The 17,679-nt window shown below is 50.7% G+C and overlaps 1 protein-coding gene across 6 annotated transcripts in view; it reads left to right on the top strand.

Annotated features, from left to right (window-relative positions):
* The first annotated feature begins 3,493 nt into the window (after positions 1-3,493).
* Positions 3,494-17,679, top strand: part of Syt17 (synaptotagmin 17) — a 67,760-nt gene continuing 53,574 nt past the window's right edge. The window contains exons 1-4 of one of the 6 annotated variants that reach the window (XM_036176911.1): positions 3,494-3,903; positions 8,894-8,916; positions 9,531-9,679; positions 16,928-17,076. In XM_036176911.1, the coding sequence (XP_036032804.1) occupies positions 16,929-17,076 (148 nt within the window). In that variant the 5' untranslated portion in view covers positions 3,494-3,903; positions 8,894-8,916; positions 9,531-9,679; position 16,928. Of the gene's footprint in view, positions 3,904-8,382; positions 8,435-8,496; positions 8,731-8,893; positions 8,917-9,530; positions 9,680-16,927; positions 17,077-17,679 lie in introns of those variants that run through there. The other 5 variants (XM_036176892.1, XM_036176914.1, XM_036176885.1 and 2 more) reach the window with 5 other exon arrangements.

The raw sequence follows: 17,679 nt of genomic DNA, 5'->3' as shown, positions 1-17,679 counted from the left end.
ACATACATACACTTTATAAAAAAGAAAAGTATAAGAAAGAATACAAACGGAATTTCAAGTGTCAACAACAGCTGTAAGGCCACAAGCTTTCCCTTGGCCAGAACACATGTTACGGATTGTTGCCGGCCTTTGTAATGTAAGTTCACAGACCATGTAGATATGTCTCCATAGATCCCTGAAATCAAGCACCTTTGGCCCCCAGAACAATCCCCCTGCCTGCAATTATCAGGACTCAGTTTAATGACAGTCCCTCAAGGAAGTCTTCCCTGACCCTCATTGCTCTGGATCAGCGTCCCTGCTCTGTATTCTCGGGTCTTTCCCTTGTCACTCCGCAAGTCACAGGTAGTTCTGTTTGCCCGTCTTGAGAAAAGGTGTCATCTACCTCACTGAAACAGGTACAACTTTGGTCTGAGTCCAGGTGACATCTCTAAGCTGGACTGCAAGTGCCTGTGAAGCACAGGGCAATGATCAAAAGGTCACAGGACCCTGGAATCTAGTCTGGGAGTGACCTTGCCCGCTCATCTGATAAAGATCTTAAGCTGACCTCTGAGGATGGCACAGCCATGAGCAGCTGGGCTTTCCTGGGGAGTAGATCAGCTTGTCCCTTTACTGTGGATAGCTCACTCTGCCCTCCAACCCAACACTACAGCCTCCTCACTTGTGAAAGGGAGACAGATGTCATTGTAGCAGCCTTGCAGAATTCCCACAGAGATTAAACAAGGATAGGTGTGGTGTGCTCGACACCCCAGTGTAACTGACACAGGTTGGAGCCATACTTGTGAGCAACCATTGCTGTCCATTTACTCAACTCAGCAAGCACTTAAATAGTTATTAAGCACCCATTGTGCTAGGTACTTTGCATACAATCAAGACATTTAATAATAACAGAAGCAGATTAGCAGATTCTATGATTACCTAGTCAACACTTCCCTTGCTAGAGTCCTTAGTATTCTCACAGACTTCAAATCTTAAGACATTAAGGTCCCAGGGGCCAAGTGTGGTGGTGCATGCCTGTAATCTCAGCCCTAAGGAGGCAGAGGCAGGAGATTGGAGAGTTCAAGGACAACCTTGGCTACATAATGACTTTAAGGCAAGTCTGGGGTACACAGTGGGACCTTATCTACAAAACACTAGAGAGAACATAGGTTTGGTTATGATGATAGTGATGACGGGGGAGAGAGAGGTGGGGTGGAGAGGAGGGCAAAGGAGAAAGGAGAGGGGAGAAGGAACCAGATGAGAGAAGGGGACAGATAATCAAGAATTAAGTTTGCTCCAAGAAGTTCATCTCCCTTCCCCCTAGGATCAAGCATTATAGAACCAACCAGCAGCCACAGCGTCTAGGGGAAGTTCTCAAGTTTAGGCTTCCTCCTGGATCCCAGCTCCTGGAACCCATGAACCCTCCAGACAAGTTTCTTCGCCTCTATATACCTCCTTGTTTGCATATCTAAACAGTGGGATAGTAAAGGAGTCTACTTCAAGTTTATCTGAAAATTAAAATGTTGAATGTGTGCCAAGGGTAGGAGACAGAAGTAAACATGGGCTTAGGTTTAGCAGGGCACAGTAATGCATGCTTGTAACTTCAAAGTTGGATGTGGAGACAGTAGCGTCTGAGGTCAGCCTGGGCTACATGGTGAGAACTGATTTCGAAATTAATAATAATATTGTAAGCTAGATATTATTATTTATAGAAACTTCTACCAAACTCTTCTAGCCTCTCCTATCTCTCCAAGAAGTATGCTTCTCTGTGAAGCCTCCTCCCCCACAACGGAAACACTGAATTAACACAGGTAAATACCGTCATGTGGTTAAACCTGCCAAGTGTGAGGAAGGCAGTCAGTGCCTTGGGGAGTGAGTGGCCTTACCTCTCTGTACCTCAGTTTCCCCATCTTTAAATAGGGGCCAGACCCAGCACAGGGGCCAGCACGAGGGCCAGCATCTGCCAGCACAGGGACCAACAACAAGTGGACACCTTGCCGAGGACCCACCCTACTCCAGGCTCTGTAGTAGAGATAATGACAGGGCCAAGGCTCCCGAGTGGTGCTCTGGAAACATGGACTTGCCTGACCCATTATCCACACTGAATGTGCTCTTTCCCAAGAGAAACATAAACATTCCCCACAAAGGACTCCAGAGAGAAAGTGTGACTCCACCATAACCCAACTCGGAGGACCACAGTTTATTTGGTTTACTTACAGAGTATGGGTGAGGGGTTACTTGCAGGAGTATGGGTGGCCCCGCAAAGAATCTGCACCACTTGGGAAAGAAAAATCTCACTTCTCCTTAGCTGCATATATGAAGGTCGTCCACCAACCCAACTGGCTTCAATTAACCTTCCACCGTCTATATACTCTAACATCACAGGAGACAGTGAGGCTGCGTGCCATTAGGGCAGAATTACGTACAAACGGCTTGGAGGTGCAGGAGGGAGCAGCCAGAATCTAAGGTGAGGGTCCAGCTACCCTCTCCAAGCCCTTCTGATTTGAGGGAAGGCCACCAGTCAACAAGCCCTACCTCCACATTCTCTTACAAAGTAGCACAGCTGCTCTGATGAAGGTGACGGCTGTTAGGCTCAGAGGATCCAGTTATTCAACATGTCGCATGCTGTGCTACAAATGTCGTACTCCCAGATGCTAGATTTTTCCTTGTGTGCATTACATACTTAATTACTTCCATATTCCTTTACTCATTTATCTCCCCTGGAGGCTAGGCTGAGCAGAAATTTGGCCCCATTTTTATTGGTGAAAAGACCGGGACGCCAAGAGGTTGAAATGACAAGCCTGATGAGTTGGTGAGCAGCGACACCAGCTGCCAGGCATGGAAAATAGAAACTCAAGGAGGGCCACGTTCCACCTCAAGTCCCCAGCGGGAGGGTTACACCGACCTCAGTGGCCTAGCGATGGAGACCCTGGGCTGGGAGATGCACTGGCGATCTTCCAATGCGGGGGGTCCAGCCAGCAGGCGAAGCAGACCGCCAGCGACAGGTCCTGAACACCGGGGTCCTAGCTGCCCTCGGGCAGAGTCACGCCCCAAGCGCAGCCCGGCGCTGGGTGGCGCTACACGGCCGCCCTGGACCAGACCTGTTGCGTCCTGGGCTCCAGCCGAGCGGGTTAGGGTATAGGGGCCCACCCAGAGCCGAGCCAGGGTGAGCGTCCCCCTGCCCCAGCACTGTCCCGGTAACTGCCAGGTCCACCATAAATAGGTGGCGCCTGCCCTTCAGCCTCTACACAGTCCCCAGCCCGGTTCTAGGCGCGTCGGGTACGGCTAGCATAAAACTTTCGCCAAACCGCTTGGACAGAGGGCAGGTTGGAGGGGACCTTCTAACTCCAGACCCCACAACGGTCTGTGCGGTGTCACCTCAGCCTCTCGGTCGCCCCAGAAGCCCTGCTGTCGATCAGGCAGTGGATCGGTACCACTCTAGTTCCTGCCGGCGGCGCTGACCCGGGCACCGCCCCCGCCTACCCCTTAGCGGTCCCCATCCCCTCCCCCGCCTCCCGCGCTCCGGCCCCAGCGTCGCCGGCCCCGCCTGCGCCGGGGTCGCCGCAGTCCCCACGGCTCGCCTGGGACTTCCTGGCCAGGCGTCCCAGCTTTATTGCAACCCGGGAGCTCCCCAAGGTGTGGCTGTGGGTGCTGGTCCACCAGAGGCTGAAGCCGGGGACCTCAGGGCATCCTGGTTCTGAGCTCCAGGGAGGCGGCCCCGCAGGGCTGGGCAAGGACGGGGCGGCCGGCGGAGGGGCGGGCGCCGCTCATCAGTCACGCCAGTCACGTCTGGGGCCACCCGGCCGCCCACTGGTGTCTTGCCGGCTGGCCGTGCCACCTCGCCGGACTGGCGAGGGCAAAGGGGCTGTGGCGACGCCATGCCCGGGCCGGAGTGAGTGAGCGCGGGCGAAGATGGCGTATATCCAGGTAGGACTGTGGCTGGGAGGGACGGCCAGGGGTGCCGGGGACCGCGCCCCCTCGGCCGGGAGCGCGCGACGCGGGAGTGCGCACCACCCAGCTCCCACAAACTTACTAGAGGGAAAAATAAAAAATCCCGAAACAACAAAACAACGGGTGCCCCAGAACAGGCACCTGTGCGTGTCCTGGAACCAGGGCAGGGGACCTTAGATCCGGTGTGTAGGGCCCTGTGTGGGACCTGCATTCTCGCGCTCGCCTCCCTAGGAAGGGAGACTGTAGGGTGACTTTGCAGGTGTCCCCCCTCCCCCGTCCCCCTGGCACCCACCCCAGGGGAGGGGCCGCAGGAGAGCGACCCGGGGCGCGCCAGCCACCCGACCCGCCAGCGCCCGTTGCCGTGGTGACGGCTCGGGCTAATTGGCCGATGGAGCCAGCTGGAGGCAGCTGTTCAGACCTAGAGGGACAAGGACATGGTTCGCCGGGGCACTGGGGGCAGAGGGGTGGGGACATCCAGAGGCCAGAGCACACTAGTGAGGGCTGTGGGGAAGGTTACTTTAGTCCGATGAGGTCTGAGAAGTGCAGGATCCCCCCCATCCCTCTCACAGGGCGCCCCCAAGACTCCCAGACGCAGAGAATTTCCAAGTATCTCCCCCCCTCAAACCCCACCCCCCCACCCCGTCTTTGGAGGGGACGGGTGGGGATGGACTGTGTTGCTTGGTGAAGAAATCGGTTTCTTTTACAAATTGCGAAGTGGTGACAGGTCATCCCCAAGGTCACGAGGCCAGACTCACGAACAGATCGAACAGATCGGAAGAGCTGCGGGGTTCTAGGACTGCATGCTCTTAGCAGGAAAGGAAGGGAGCAGAGTGACTTCCATTTCCAGGGACTCGCTTTTGCTTCCCAGCCTCAGTTTGCTGTGTGTGGAGGGGGGCAGGGGACTGCAGATCCCCTAGGGCTCCCCTGCTACCTTGTACCCTGCTCCTCAGGTGGACTACCACCAGGTGGAACCTGACCCTCTCCTCTGGCTTTGATCCCCAGGAATGGCTTGAAAAATCATGGATTGCGTAGGTCCTGATTTCAAGTTCAACGAAGGTCACATTTACTGTACATCTACTGTGTCTTGGCAGTTGTTGGGATGCTGTTGAATAGTTGCTCAGCACCAAGATGACACCAATTATGGAACAGCACTGAGGACATAGGTCACAGTCTCTGCCCCTCTGATGTCCAAGGAAGTGAGCAGAAACCAGTGAAACCAGTGTTATGGTTCTTCATCAAATTAATATGTTTTCTTTTTCTGAGACAGGCTAGCTCCTGCCTCGTCTTCTGAGTGCTGGGATTAAAGTGGTGGGTCACTGCTCAGCTACCCAAGTCATACTTCAGCACAGAGAAGTTAAGTCACTTGCCAAGGTCACACAGCTACTTAGCAGTCATAGTGGGATATGAACTGTAGGCTGGGAAGGTGATGTGTGTAAGTCCTGCTTCTTAGGGGGTCCTGGCTCCCCTCTTTAGAAACAGTCTCTGAACATCTACAGAACACGGGTGGTAATATTCTTTTTCTTCCTGCCACCACTTCTCAGTGGGGAAAACAGTGCTGAAGCCAGCGCAGGGGGAGGTCAGAGAGTGGGCGTGGCTGTGCACCCACAAAGCTTTATTGGTTTTGGTCAGTGAGTTTCAGAGACTTTCTGAAAGTCAGGAAATAGTTGTCTGTGATGTTTTGCAGCCATTTAAAAATTCTCGAATCCACAAGTCACCCACACCTTTCATCCCAGCAGTACTCTAGAAGCAGAGGCCTGCAGATCTCTGTGAGGTGGAGGCCAGCCTGGTCTACACAGCAAGTTCCAGGATAGCCAGGGATACTCAGAGAAACCCTGTCTTGAAAACCAACCAAACAAACAAATCGGGAATCCTTCTTTGCTGGAGGGCTGGGTAGTGGACTACCATGGGGCTGTGAGCTGGACTCTGCTGACCTGTGGGGTGCCTGGGACTTCTCTTTATGCTTCCTGGCTTGAATCAGTTCTTGACTGGTATCAGAAGAGGGAGACCAGAGGATGGGGTGAGGCAGATGAGACCCTGGCCTTGGGTCTTCCTTCCCGTTTCCTTTGTCCCCTGCCTCAGGCTGCTCCTGGGTCACCATCTTGTATCTGGGCTTTGAGAAAACTGTGCATCATCTGGCAGCTTCCCTGGTTGTCATGGCTGTGTAAATAGTTAAATGGATCTCTTGACCACCCATGCCCTGAGAACACACCCGTAAGTTGCTAGAATGACTCAGGTGCTTGGAAAGCATTCCTTTACATTAAACTTTTCACTTTGCGGTGCCTGGGGGACCCTGGAGGACTGGGGAGGACTGCACATCTTAGGGTGTGTATGTGTGTGACAGTGGAAAAGCTCTCCTTCCACCATGCGGGTCCTGGGATTGAACCCAGGTCATGGAGTTTGGTGGCAAGCACCTTTACCCACTGAACCATCTCACTAGCCCTCAGTTGTTTGGCTTTTTTTCTTTCTAGACAAGGTATTATTAAGGCTACTCCACGTAGTTAAAAGGGAGCTTTATTTTGTGGGGTAGCTTACATGAAGGGATAGGTTGCAGGGTCTGGGAAAGGTATGGCACAGTCCGGTGGTGTTCTCTGGAGAACTCTGCTCGGTCTACTTCCAGGGTCCTGGAACCAAGAGAAGCCTCTCCTCTTGATCCTGGGTCTTCAGCATCCTCCCTCAGCCCTGCCTTGTGGGTGTGACCATTACCGAAGCCTCAATGGGGGTTGGAACTTCCAGGCCAAGGCTGGAATGGCTACCCACTACAACAAGGGCTTGCTGTGTAGTCCAGGCTGGCCTCCAATTCACAGCCTTCCTTCCTCAGCCTCCTGGGGCCGGGATGATGGGCACACACCACTGTGTTCAGCTTAGAGCAAACAGGTTCAAGCAAGCCCCACGGGAGCGCAGTTTTTAGGGCTTGAACTTGCCAGGGTGGCTCTTGGTGACCAGAAGGAATCACCTTGTTTCAGAAGCCACAGAGAAGGTGTGTTTATTTTGAGGATGGGAGCCACACAGCATTTCTATATTAAGAAATCATCCAAAAAAGCAATCCAGGCTCAGAGCCCACCTCCCTCCCAACTTACTGGGTCTTCTGATCTGTGACCTTTAGCACTCTGTGTCTGGCTGAGTTTGGAGGGACCTGTGACTAGCACCTTTAAGTGCTTTTCCACAAGACAACTGGTGGTACTTCACTGAGCTTGAGTTTTAGTTAATAGTACCACCACCTACGCTAGTATTAATTTTTTTCCTCTAGAATTGGACTCTAAGGGCTTGAGTTCAAATCCTCAGCACCCATGTAAAAGCTGAGTGTGGTAGTGTGTTACCCTAGTGCTGGGGAGGCAGAGACAGGAGAATCCCTGTGGCTCCCTGGCAGACCAGCCTAGAGTTGATGAGCTCCAGGTTCATGGTTAAGACACTGTGTCAAAATAAGGAAGACACCTGACATTGACCTCTGTCCTCTACATACATGTGCACGCATGTACACACGTGTACAAACACTCACAGGAATATGAACACATGCCACACACATACACATGTGTATACATACATACACAGTGGAAAAACAAACTCTCTTTTTTATTTTAATTTACAAAAAAAATCAAGGTGGACATGATAGTACATACCTATAATCCCAAAATTTGGGAGGATAAAGCATTCCAGGTTGGCCTGGGCCACAGAGTTATACCCTGTTTCAGGACAGCAAGCAAGCCACCAGGCACACAAAAGGTTTGTGAAGGAAATTGTGTCACCCATGGGTAAAGGGAGTCCAGATCACATGATGGAAGCAGAAGGTGGCTGGAAAAATAAACACAGGGGAATGCTACAGATTAAATCTGAGCTGGGCTATCCCCAGCTGTAGAGGACTCATCTTGCTGTGTTTACAAGGAAGAGCAAGGGTCAGAAAGATGTTAACACCTGGGAGCAGCCCCAGACTGTCTCCTCCCTGTTGGCTCCCTGTACACTCCAAAGCCCTGGTTTTGGGCTGCACCTCCATTCCAGCCTAGGAACTGTCCTAATCTGGTCAGCAGGATTTGATACCTGCCTAGTGGGTTAATTCAATCATATGTTTGGTTTGGTTTTGAATCAAAAAATCCTGGGGTTGTAAAGCTGGCAAAGTTGCTTGCCACAAAATCTGATGACCTGACTTTGATCCTTGGAACCAGGTGGAGGAAGGAGAGGATGGACTCCTGAGAGTTGTCCTCTGACCACCACATAGTGCCGTGGATGGTTGTGACCACACACAGAGAGAGACATGAATGCACACACATGCACTAAAGAAATGTAATAATTAAAAAAAAAAAAAAAAAAAAGGAAATCCTGGATCCACAGAGGAGCCCTTCTCTGGAAGAAGAGGAGGGAGTCTGGGGCTTGGGGACCTATGAGAAGAAGATGGGGTAGGGGTGGAACCACACCAAGGAGGGAGGACCAGCCCCTGGCTTCCTTCCAGCCCCTCCCCCATTTGTGGGTGGTCGAAGGATGCTCTCCACCAGCAGGATTGGAGCAGGATTGGAAGGTAGGGCCCTGGCAGGGGCGGGGGAGTCAGCCTGTCAGTTTAGCTAATCAGGCCCTCTTGGGTTGGCTTCTGGCTATTTCAGTCTGGGAAGGTTTGCGAGTCCCCTGAAGTGTGGCTGCGTTGTTGAGTAGCTTGACGATCTGTCTACCCGCTCTGATTCATAACAGCACACGGTGCACATCCAATGGAAAAGCTCACATTTCCCGTTTATTCGCTGTTAGTTAACCAAGAGGCTCCCAGCAGCCCTGCAAACATAGCCATACCTTGGTAGTAAAGTCAGCTCCCTCCCCAGAATGGTGAGTGCGAAGATGCAGGGTGCTGCTCTCTGTTGTTTTTGTCTTGCTGTTCTTTGAGTTGCTGGAATATTGCTAAACTGGTCTCTCTCTCTCTCTCTCTCTCTCTCTCTCTCTCTCTCCCCTCTCTGCTCCTCACCCTGGCTTCACCGTGGCTCTCTAAAAGGGCAGTTGGAACCACTGAACGAGGTGGGTTAATTCAATCATCTCTTTGGTCTGGATTCTAATCAAATGCTTGCCTTTCCGTTTGGAGCCTGGTGTGGGGCTGGGGCATGACTGAGTACTGAGTCACAGGGTATTAGCAAGGGTACAGTTTCTGTTCCTTCCTACCGAAAGGGAGACCCTGACAAAAGGGACGTCCCTGGACAGCATGTGTGTCCCAACTCTGTCAGACTCCCCTAGTTCAATTGCATGTCCCTGGGGCTATTTTTCCTGAAGTATCTTTTTTTTCCCTTTTGCCGGGAGAGAACCCTATGCATTGTGTGTTTGAGAACATATTGCCTGGCCCTCTCCATGTTGTAATAACCGCCCACCTGTCAAGAAAGGCACACACATACATAAACTACAAAGGCAAACACCTGCAAGTGTTTTTGCCTGCTCCGAATGGCTGCAGCCACGTCTGTTTGCCATCCCGTGCCCACGGTGCATAAATAGGAGAGGGGAAATTTTTTTTTTATCCTACCGACAATTCTGTTCTGGGGTGCTTATTTGTCATGGGTGGAGCCCATCCCAGACGGACTGCTTATAATTTGGGGTGTTGTCTCTCCTCTCCCTCCTACCTCCTCCTTCCCCCGTGGCCTCAGGGATTTCTTTCTAGAATCTCTGATGTACTGCTGTGTGGATGGACCTGTCAACACTGCTGTCAGAGGTGCTCTGAGGCCAGCTGCTGCCAGTCCAGTGAAGATGAAGTAGAGATCTTGGGACCTTTCCCTGCCCAGACTCCTCCATGGCTGTGAGTAACCCGCTTGGAAATTCACCTCCCAGCATCCTCTCCACTGGAGGACCGGCAGAGGGTGGGCTGAGATAGGCTGAGTTACCATGGACCTAACCAAGAAGGGCTTCTCTGTGCCCCCTCATTTGTGGGCCAGCTGGTAGCACCAGCTGGCAGTGAGGCTCCTGCTCAGCCATTCTCACCCCGAGCTTCTGAGATGCAAGCCGGGTGATGCTAATCTTGGGGACACTTTAAGTAGCCCAAGTATCCAAGCAGAAAAAGATCTGGGTTCTTTTTGAAGAACTTTTTGAAGGCATTGGCCTTCGAAGGAGGAGCAGTGTCTGCTCCCTTCCCAGACAGTATGACAGACTGTCCTAATGCCCAGTCCCAGGGCTGCACCGAGTAGGTACTTAGTGAGTCTTAGCTGCTAGCATCTTTCTGATGGCGCCTTTTGGCTGACCTGAACAAGGCCTGCATCCCCGGAGCCACAGGGAGGCGTGCCCGGCCCGGCCTGCCCCCAATGCTGGTGGTGTTCACTCTGGCATCTTCTATTTTATTTCTAATCCACTCTCCTCCTGCGCCCTCATACACTGTCTTCATCTGCCAGTCGCTCAGATATTTTGGGAAGGCAATGTTGAAGCTTGGCCACATGTCTGATCCACCTCTCTGTGGCAGGGAGAGGAATATGGTCAGAGACTGGGGAGGAGCCAGGAGACCTGGGTTGGGAAAGACCTAGAAATAATCAACAACAGCTGCTAGGGACTCTGGGAGAGAGGCCCAGAAAGGAGATGGTGCTGGGTGCAGTCGGAACCCAGGGGTGGGACCCAGAACTGTCTCAGCTGAATCTTGGGCTGAAATCCCAGAAGTGCCTGGAGCCCCATCTTTCCTCTGGGTTGGAGGTCATGCCATGCATGCTCTTATTTTTTCTTCTTAGAAGCAAGTTTCAGGTGTTTCCAGAACACAGTGGCTTCATGTCAGCCTATGTGAGTTCAAGTTCAGTTTCTGCTACAGCTTTCTAGCTCTTTAACCCTGGGAAAGTTACTTGACTTCTATGAGCCTTGGTTTTCCATCTGTAAAATGGGATGATAAAAGCCAGGCAGTGCACGCCTTTAATCCTAGCACTCAGGAGGTACAGGCAGGTGGATCTCTGTGAGTTCTAGGGCAGCCAGGGCTACACAGAGAAACCCTATCTTGGAAAAAAAAATGGGGCATGGGTGAAATGCTAAAAAATAAATAGTATTTACCACATAGGTTTGTTGAATTTGTGTTTAGAAAAGTAATTAAGAGTACTTGAGACTTTGCTGATGAACAAAAGTGGGACACTTATTTGTTTATTGAGGCAGGGTCTCACTATGTAGCCTTGGTTGGCCTAGAACTCATTATAGACCAGGCTAACATTTAACTCACAAAGATCTCCCTGCCTCTGCTTCCTGGGTTCTAGGATTAAAGGCATAGGCCACCATGCCTTACTTATTTTTATTTTTTAAGACAGGATCTCATGTAGCCAGGCTGACCTTGAACTTGCTAAGTTGCCAAAGATGACCTTGAATTTCTGATCTTCCTACATCTACCTCCTGAGTGCTGGGATTACAGGCATGGGCCACCATACCCCGGCTTATCCATGCTAGCCAAGCATTCTTCCAACTGAGCTATGTCCCCAGCCTGTGAGTGCAATTTTTTTTCTGGTTTGTTTGTTTTCGTGTGTATGTTTTTGAGACGAGTTTCTCTGGATGTCCTGGAACTTGCTCTGTAGACCAGGCTGGCCTTGAACTCACAGAGATTCATCTGCTTCTGCCTTCTGAGTGCTGGGATTAAAGGCGTGCACCACCACCGCCTGGCAAGTGAGTACAATTTTTAAAAACCATGGTTTGGCTTTGATGGCCTTATCTAGGAAATGTGAATAGTAAAATAATTTATTTCACAGGGCTGTAACTAAGAGTAGGTGAAGAAGGCTAGCCATAGCAATGCACGCTTTTAATCCCAGGGCTGGGGAGGTGGAGGCAGGAGGACTGTGAGTTCAAGATCACCCTGAGCTATGTAGTGAGACCCTGTCTCAAAAAATGAATCTGCATGAGCTACCTTCAGAATGCATTTAGCCCAGGGGCAAGAGCTGCATCAGCATCCTTTCTGTCATTGTTGGGTGTCAACAGACACCTTTCTCTCATCTCGAGGACACAATTTCAAGTAGATGGTCACAAAGCTGAGATGTAACATAGGGTCGTTGTAGCAGAGCGGCTGAGACCATTTGGATCCTAAAAGCCACATGTCTTTGTCACTCAAAAGAAAAGCTGATGACCAGGTAGAATATCACACCTGTATTTCCAGTCCTAAAGACGGAGGCCGAAGGAGCATGAGTCCCAGGCCAGCCTCCGGAACTCAAGGGCTAGGGATGGAGCTCAGCATTTGCAGCATGTATGAGGCTCAAGGTTTGATTCTCAAACTGGAGATGAAACAGAAGGTAAAACGTCCAAACATACATGCACATGCATGTGCACATATGTGTGACTGTGTACGTGTGTATAGTTTCAAAAGTCTGTTGGACACCTGACTAGCCCTCAGGAAGAACCTGAACCCTGAAAATGCCCTTGTTCACTCATCATCACAGAGAAGTGAGGCTCAGTTTCCTTGATTTCTGATGGATGGTATGTTTGCACATGTGTATATTTTATGAGTACATGTGAAGGCCACGAGTCAACCCCAAGTCTTCACCTTGCCCCCTCAAGACAAGGCCTCTTGCTGTTCTCCACTGCATACACCAGGCTAGCTGGCCTGTGACCTTCTGGGACTTCTCTGTCTCTGCCTTTTATCCTACAGTAGTGCTGGCTTTCATGAGGGTGTGAACTCAGGTCCTCAGCAACGTGTGACAGGGTTACCCACTGAGCCACCTTCCCAGCCCAGTAGTTATTTCTTTGGGCACATGCTGTACATGGGACACTGTCCTCTTCGTGAGGGTAGACGGGCTTTTGTGAATAGGTTCAGGGACTTTTCAGTTTTATCTAGGACATAGGCAAGTGTGAGAGCAGGTTGCCCCTCTAGAATCATACTTCATACTTCCATACCTTGCATACTATGTGTGACAACCTAGCCTAGGGTCTCATGGAAAATCTGGGATGATGGCTTCAGGCATGGCTAGATCCAGAGGCTCACATGGTTTCTCTCTGTTTTTTTTTTTGTTTGTTTGTTTGTTTGTTTTTGTTTTTTCGAGACAGGGTTTCTCTGTGTAGCTTTGTGGCTTTCCTGGAACTCACTTGGTAGCCCAGGCTGGCCTCAAACTCACAGAGATCCACCTGCCTCTGCCTCCCCAGTGCTGGGATTAAAGTCGTGTGCCACCACCGCCCGGCTGCTTCATTCATTCTTAAGCTGTCTTACGTTACTCCTTGCTGCTGTGCTTGACTTACAGTCTATCATCTTCACAGAAAAAAAATTCAGGGGTTAGGGATTTAGCTCAGTGTAAGCAAGCACAAGACCCTGGGTTCGGTTCTCAGCTGTGCCCCTCCCCAAATAAAAAGAAAGAAAGAAAGAAAGGAAGGAAGGAAGGAAGGAAGGAAGGAAGGAAGGAAGGAAGGAAGGCAGGAAGGAAGGAAGGAAGGAAGGAAAGAAGGAAAAAAACCCCAACAACTCAAAAACAGAAAAATGCACTGACCGGCCTTCACCCTGTGCCTGTCACTTGTCCCTACCATTTCAGGCGGGGAAATAGCTGTCCCCCTAGGTTGCCTATCCACCTGGAGCTAAGGAAAGGCTTGCTCTCGTCTGAAGCATATTCATTTCTGTAAAGAGCTAGAGAGTAAATATTTTAGCCTCCTGGGCCTAGGACCCTGAGGCAACTAGTCACCCATCATAGCAAGCGACCACTACCACAGACAGAAGAGAAGGGAGGATCACGGTTGTTAGGCAGTGGGTGCAACTCCAGCTCACAGACCCTTGGGGCAGATGTTTCAAGTGTTGTAACTAAAGAGGAAGGAATGAACCTGGCCAGGGGAAACAGCACATGGATGCGGCCCCTCTGAAGGGTTGGGGCCATGGGGGAGGAGCCTCGAGTTCAGCTTGTGCACAGCTTCGAGTGCCAGGTTCAAGATTTGGATTCTCTTCCTCACACAGCAAATGTCACCTTCTCCCAACCTTGCCAGTTACAGTCAGGTACAGGCTCCCACCCATCCATCCCCAGACACCCAGAGATTCCATGTTACACGTACCTATGGAACAATGTAACCATGTAACTATGTTACCTATGTATTATGTAGCCTCATCATAACACTGAGTTTGGAGACAGTTTTGTTTTATATTGAATTCTGGCCTTTTGTGCAAAAAAAAAAAAAAAAAAGGATCTTTTTGGAGTAAGAGATTCATTCTGTGTGCAGACAAAACCAGGGAAGTGGACTGGAATGTTCCTTCCAGGGCCAGCACACTCCAGAACTCTGAGCAGTACCATTCATGTTATGGCATTGTGGGCTGTACCATCTGGAATTGGACAATCTGCAATGTAAACAGCTGTACATGACCTTTCTGCTTCCCAGGATGAGCTGGGCTGCCTCAGACCCTGAGTAACACCTCATTCATTTTTGGCATCTGACACAATATAAAGCAGAACGGAAATCTGTAAGGGGGAAAGCGGGTTCAATCATTCAGAAAGCAGACCTGCAGCTTGCATTTGCCCCAGATTTATTTACCAAGTGGGCAGTTGCATGTTATCAAACAGACAGGAAGTAGAAATGTCAAGTGCTCAGGCTGTGCAATGCCATTCCCACTGTGACATCTGGGGCCTGTCTCCATACAGTAACGTGTGGTGGATGGATGAACCGGCCTCTGTGTGTTCTATGTGAGTCTCTGGAGACACTGCACTCATTATCATGTATATTAATGTCATATGGACAGGTGAAGATCTTGGTGATTGCACTGTCTACATGGCTCTGTTGGAGCAGTGCCAGAAGGGCCCTTATGGGAGAGTGAATGAAAGCCAAGTTGTTTGTGTCCAACAAGCCTTATATGGACTACCTACTTTATGTATGGCTCTTGTGGGTTGCACAGGGGATGCTCAGCTGTGAAAGGGAGCTGGGATCCCCTGGGGTACCACGGTTCATCAAAAGGCAAATCAGCTCCCATCACAAGCTTGCATTTCCCATCAGTAAGGGAGGGGGTCCATAGCAGCTGGCTGCAGGATTGCTCAGAGAATGGCCTAAGCTAGTGCTTATGGCACCGTGGGTACCACTCGCCATTCCCTGCCTCCTTTGATCAGTGAGTACAGATCCCACTGTGTGGGAATGACGCGACACCTCAGTGTTGCTGATCCCAGTTCATTCTGGGATGTGAGACAAGCCAGTGGGCCAGCCCTGAAGATGAGCATGCAGCAGTAAAGGGAAAGAAAGCTATACAGGAGAATGGCAGAGGTGTCAAGGACAGGATTGTGGTGCTTGGAGGACAGTCCACTGAAGCAGAAACCTGAGTGGTCAAAATAATGAAAAACTAGGCAAGAGAAGAGCCTGGCGGAACATCTTAGGCAGAGGGAACAGGGAGGCCCAGGGTATCTAAGGGAACACAGAGGTGGGGCAGCTCCTGTGCTCACAGACACCTGTGTTTTAGTGGCTCCAGAGGGCAGTGACATTTAAGTTGACCATTGAAGGTGTGTGGGTCTCATAGGAGGAGGTGGCTATCACAGTAAAGCTTGGCAGCTGGGAGGCAGGGCCATAGGCAGGCGGGGGTCCAGGAGCCATGACCCTTCTATCCAGAGGCAGCTGCTCTGCATTAAGGGAGTCTTGGTCCTGTCCCCTGCCCCCATGCACCTGTCCCACACATTTCATCTGCTGTCCATACACAGCCAGCAGGTATCCAGCCCCCTTTCCAGCCTGTCTTGCCCTGCCTGTTGCCTTTCATCACTCTGTGGTCAAGGCAGCCTCATCTTGCCCATCAAGTGCCCCCGAAGACCCTCTAAAATTCAAAGCTTGCATTTTTGGTTTTCAAGACATGTTTGTTTCCTTGTAGGCTTAAATGTCAAGTTGAGGAGATGTGGCCGGATGGCCTTAATTAGCCACTATGGCTCAGGGTGCACGAGGCACACTATTCCCCCATGCACAGTATCGCTAACACTAGATCTCTTTGCAGGCTCCCACCCTCTCATTCTCTGCCCCAGCACCCATACCCAGCCTGAGTACTGGCGAGACCTTGTTTTGTTCACTTGTTTGAGACAAGGTCTTTCTTGGTAGCCTGACCTCAAACCCAAGATTCTTCTGCCTCAGTCTCCTGAGTGCTGGGATTACAGGCACACACCATACCCAGCTTGGGGGGATCTTAAAGCCACCCCTATTTTATTATCAGCTAAAATATGCCAAGTACCCAACTATGTTACTGCTGTATCATTTGATGCTCATTAACTCATTCTGAGAGTTTAGCAGCCAGGGAAGGTGGTCTTTTGGTTGTTCCCATTTTATAGATGGGGAAATGGAGGAACAGAGAGGGGAAGGGAGTTACCCAGGATCACCTTGCTAGGGTTCCAACTGAAAGTATCTGTCTACCCATCCATCTACCTATCTACCTACCTATCATTTATCATCTTATCTCCCTCACTGTCTGTCCCTGAGCCTTGCCCATGCCTCCTCCAGTTTCTTAGCATTTCTCGTCTTCATTAGCATTGTGTTGAGTCATTGCTGCTGCTAATTCGTAACTGCTTCTCCACCTCCAACTTCTGTTCTCAAGTCATTGATTCACAGGACCATTTTGTAGTCATCCACCTGCCACTCCACCCTTGAGTGACATTGTGATGGTGTATTTTTAAAGGATGTTAAATCAGAAGATTTAATAAGGAGAGTATTGAAACAGAAAGACACATAGCCCCCAAGAGCCCCTTTCACAAGTTCAGATGCATCTAAACAACCACATGGTTCCTTCCTGACCCAAGATTGACAGGTCTCCGGCTTCATTCCGCCATAGTGGCGCCCTCACGTGGCAACAGTGTGGGTTTGCATGCCCTCCACCCAACTCTGAAGCTATTTTCTAAATCAGGGATGATATCTTTGAATTATTTCATAGTTTGTGCAAAAAAACAAGACTCTATTTCCATCATTCTAAGTGATACAGTGTGGGTCAGCGGCTGCATCATCACCATGCATGCCCCAAGACAGGAGTCCCTGTGTTCAGCCACTGAACGTTTGTTCATGCTCTGGGAAAGGTGCGGGTAGTGGATGAACTGTGGGAGAATGCTGAGAGCAGGTGGAGGCCCACATGGGACTCTGGTGGGGGGTTGTCTCAGCAGCCACTGAAATCCCTTCTCCCCTCTAGAATGGCCAGCCGGAGCAATGACAAGGATGGTGACTCCGTCCACACAGCCAGTGATGTCCCATTGACCCCAAGGACCAACTCCCCTGATGGGAGACGCTCGTCCTCAGACACCTCCAAGTCCACATACAGCCTGACTCGGAGAATCTCCAGTAAGTGCCTGGAGACAGTTGGGGTGGGGGTGAGGGGCATTCTCTTAGTACCTCTGAAAAAAACCTAGCTGAGCATGGTGGTTTGGCCAGAAATCCCAGCACTCGGGAGTCTAAGGCAAAAGAACCTAGGACAGCCTGGAGTAGAGTTAGTTCCAGGCCAGGCTGAGCTATATAGTAAGATCCTGTCTCAAAACAAGAGGAGTGCTTGCACTTAGGGTCATGGAAGCAGGAAGACAAAGGCAAGGGCTTGATGGGGGAGACCAAGGGGCTGTTGCACCTGTAGATCTCAGGTTTCCATCTGTTTGCAGACTAACTGGGCTTCCACCCAGGCACGCTGGCCCCTGAGTCCACCCTTCCAGAGTGGAGCAGTGCTACACCTCAGTTGGGGAGGGTACATTTCCCTCTAGGATCTTGCACTTGCAAGTTCAGGGCTCTAGAAGGTCCTCCCAGTCTATCCCTCCATCCGTAAGGTGGACTAATGTCTCATCTAATAATCCAGGGGACTATAAAAAGGAGGTGACTCAGAGCATGATCTAGAGCACTACCTGGTAGTAGTGAGCTGCTCTGATCATGGTGATGGGATGCTCCCAGCTACCACCTCTC

This window comes from Onychomys torridus, chromosome 1 (assembly GCF_903995425.1).
Source record: "Onychomys torridus chromosome 1, mOncTor1.1, whole genome shotgun sequence".
Taxonomy (NCBI): domain Eukaryota; kingdom Metazoa; phylum Chordata; class Mammalia; order Rodentia; family Cricetidae; genus Onychomys; species Onychomys torridus.
Note: the sequence above shows the minus strand (reverse complement) of the source record. Positions and strands in the feature narration are given on the sequence as shown.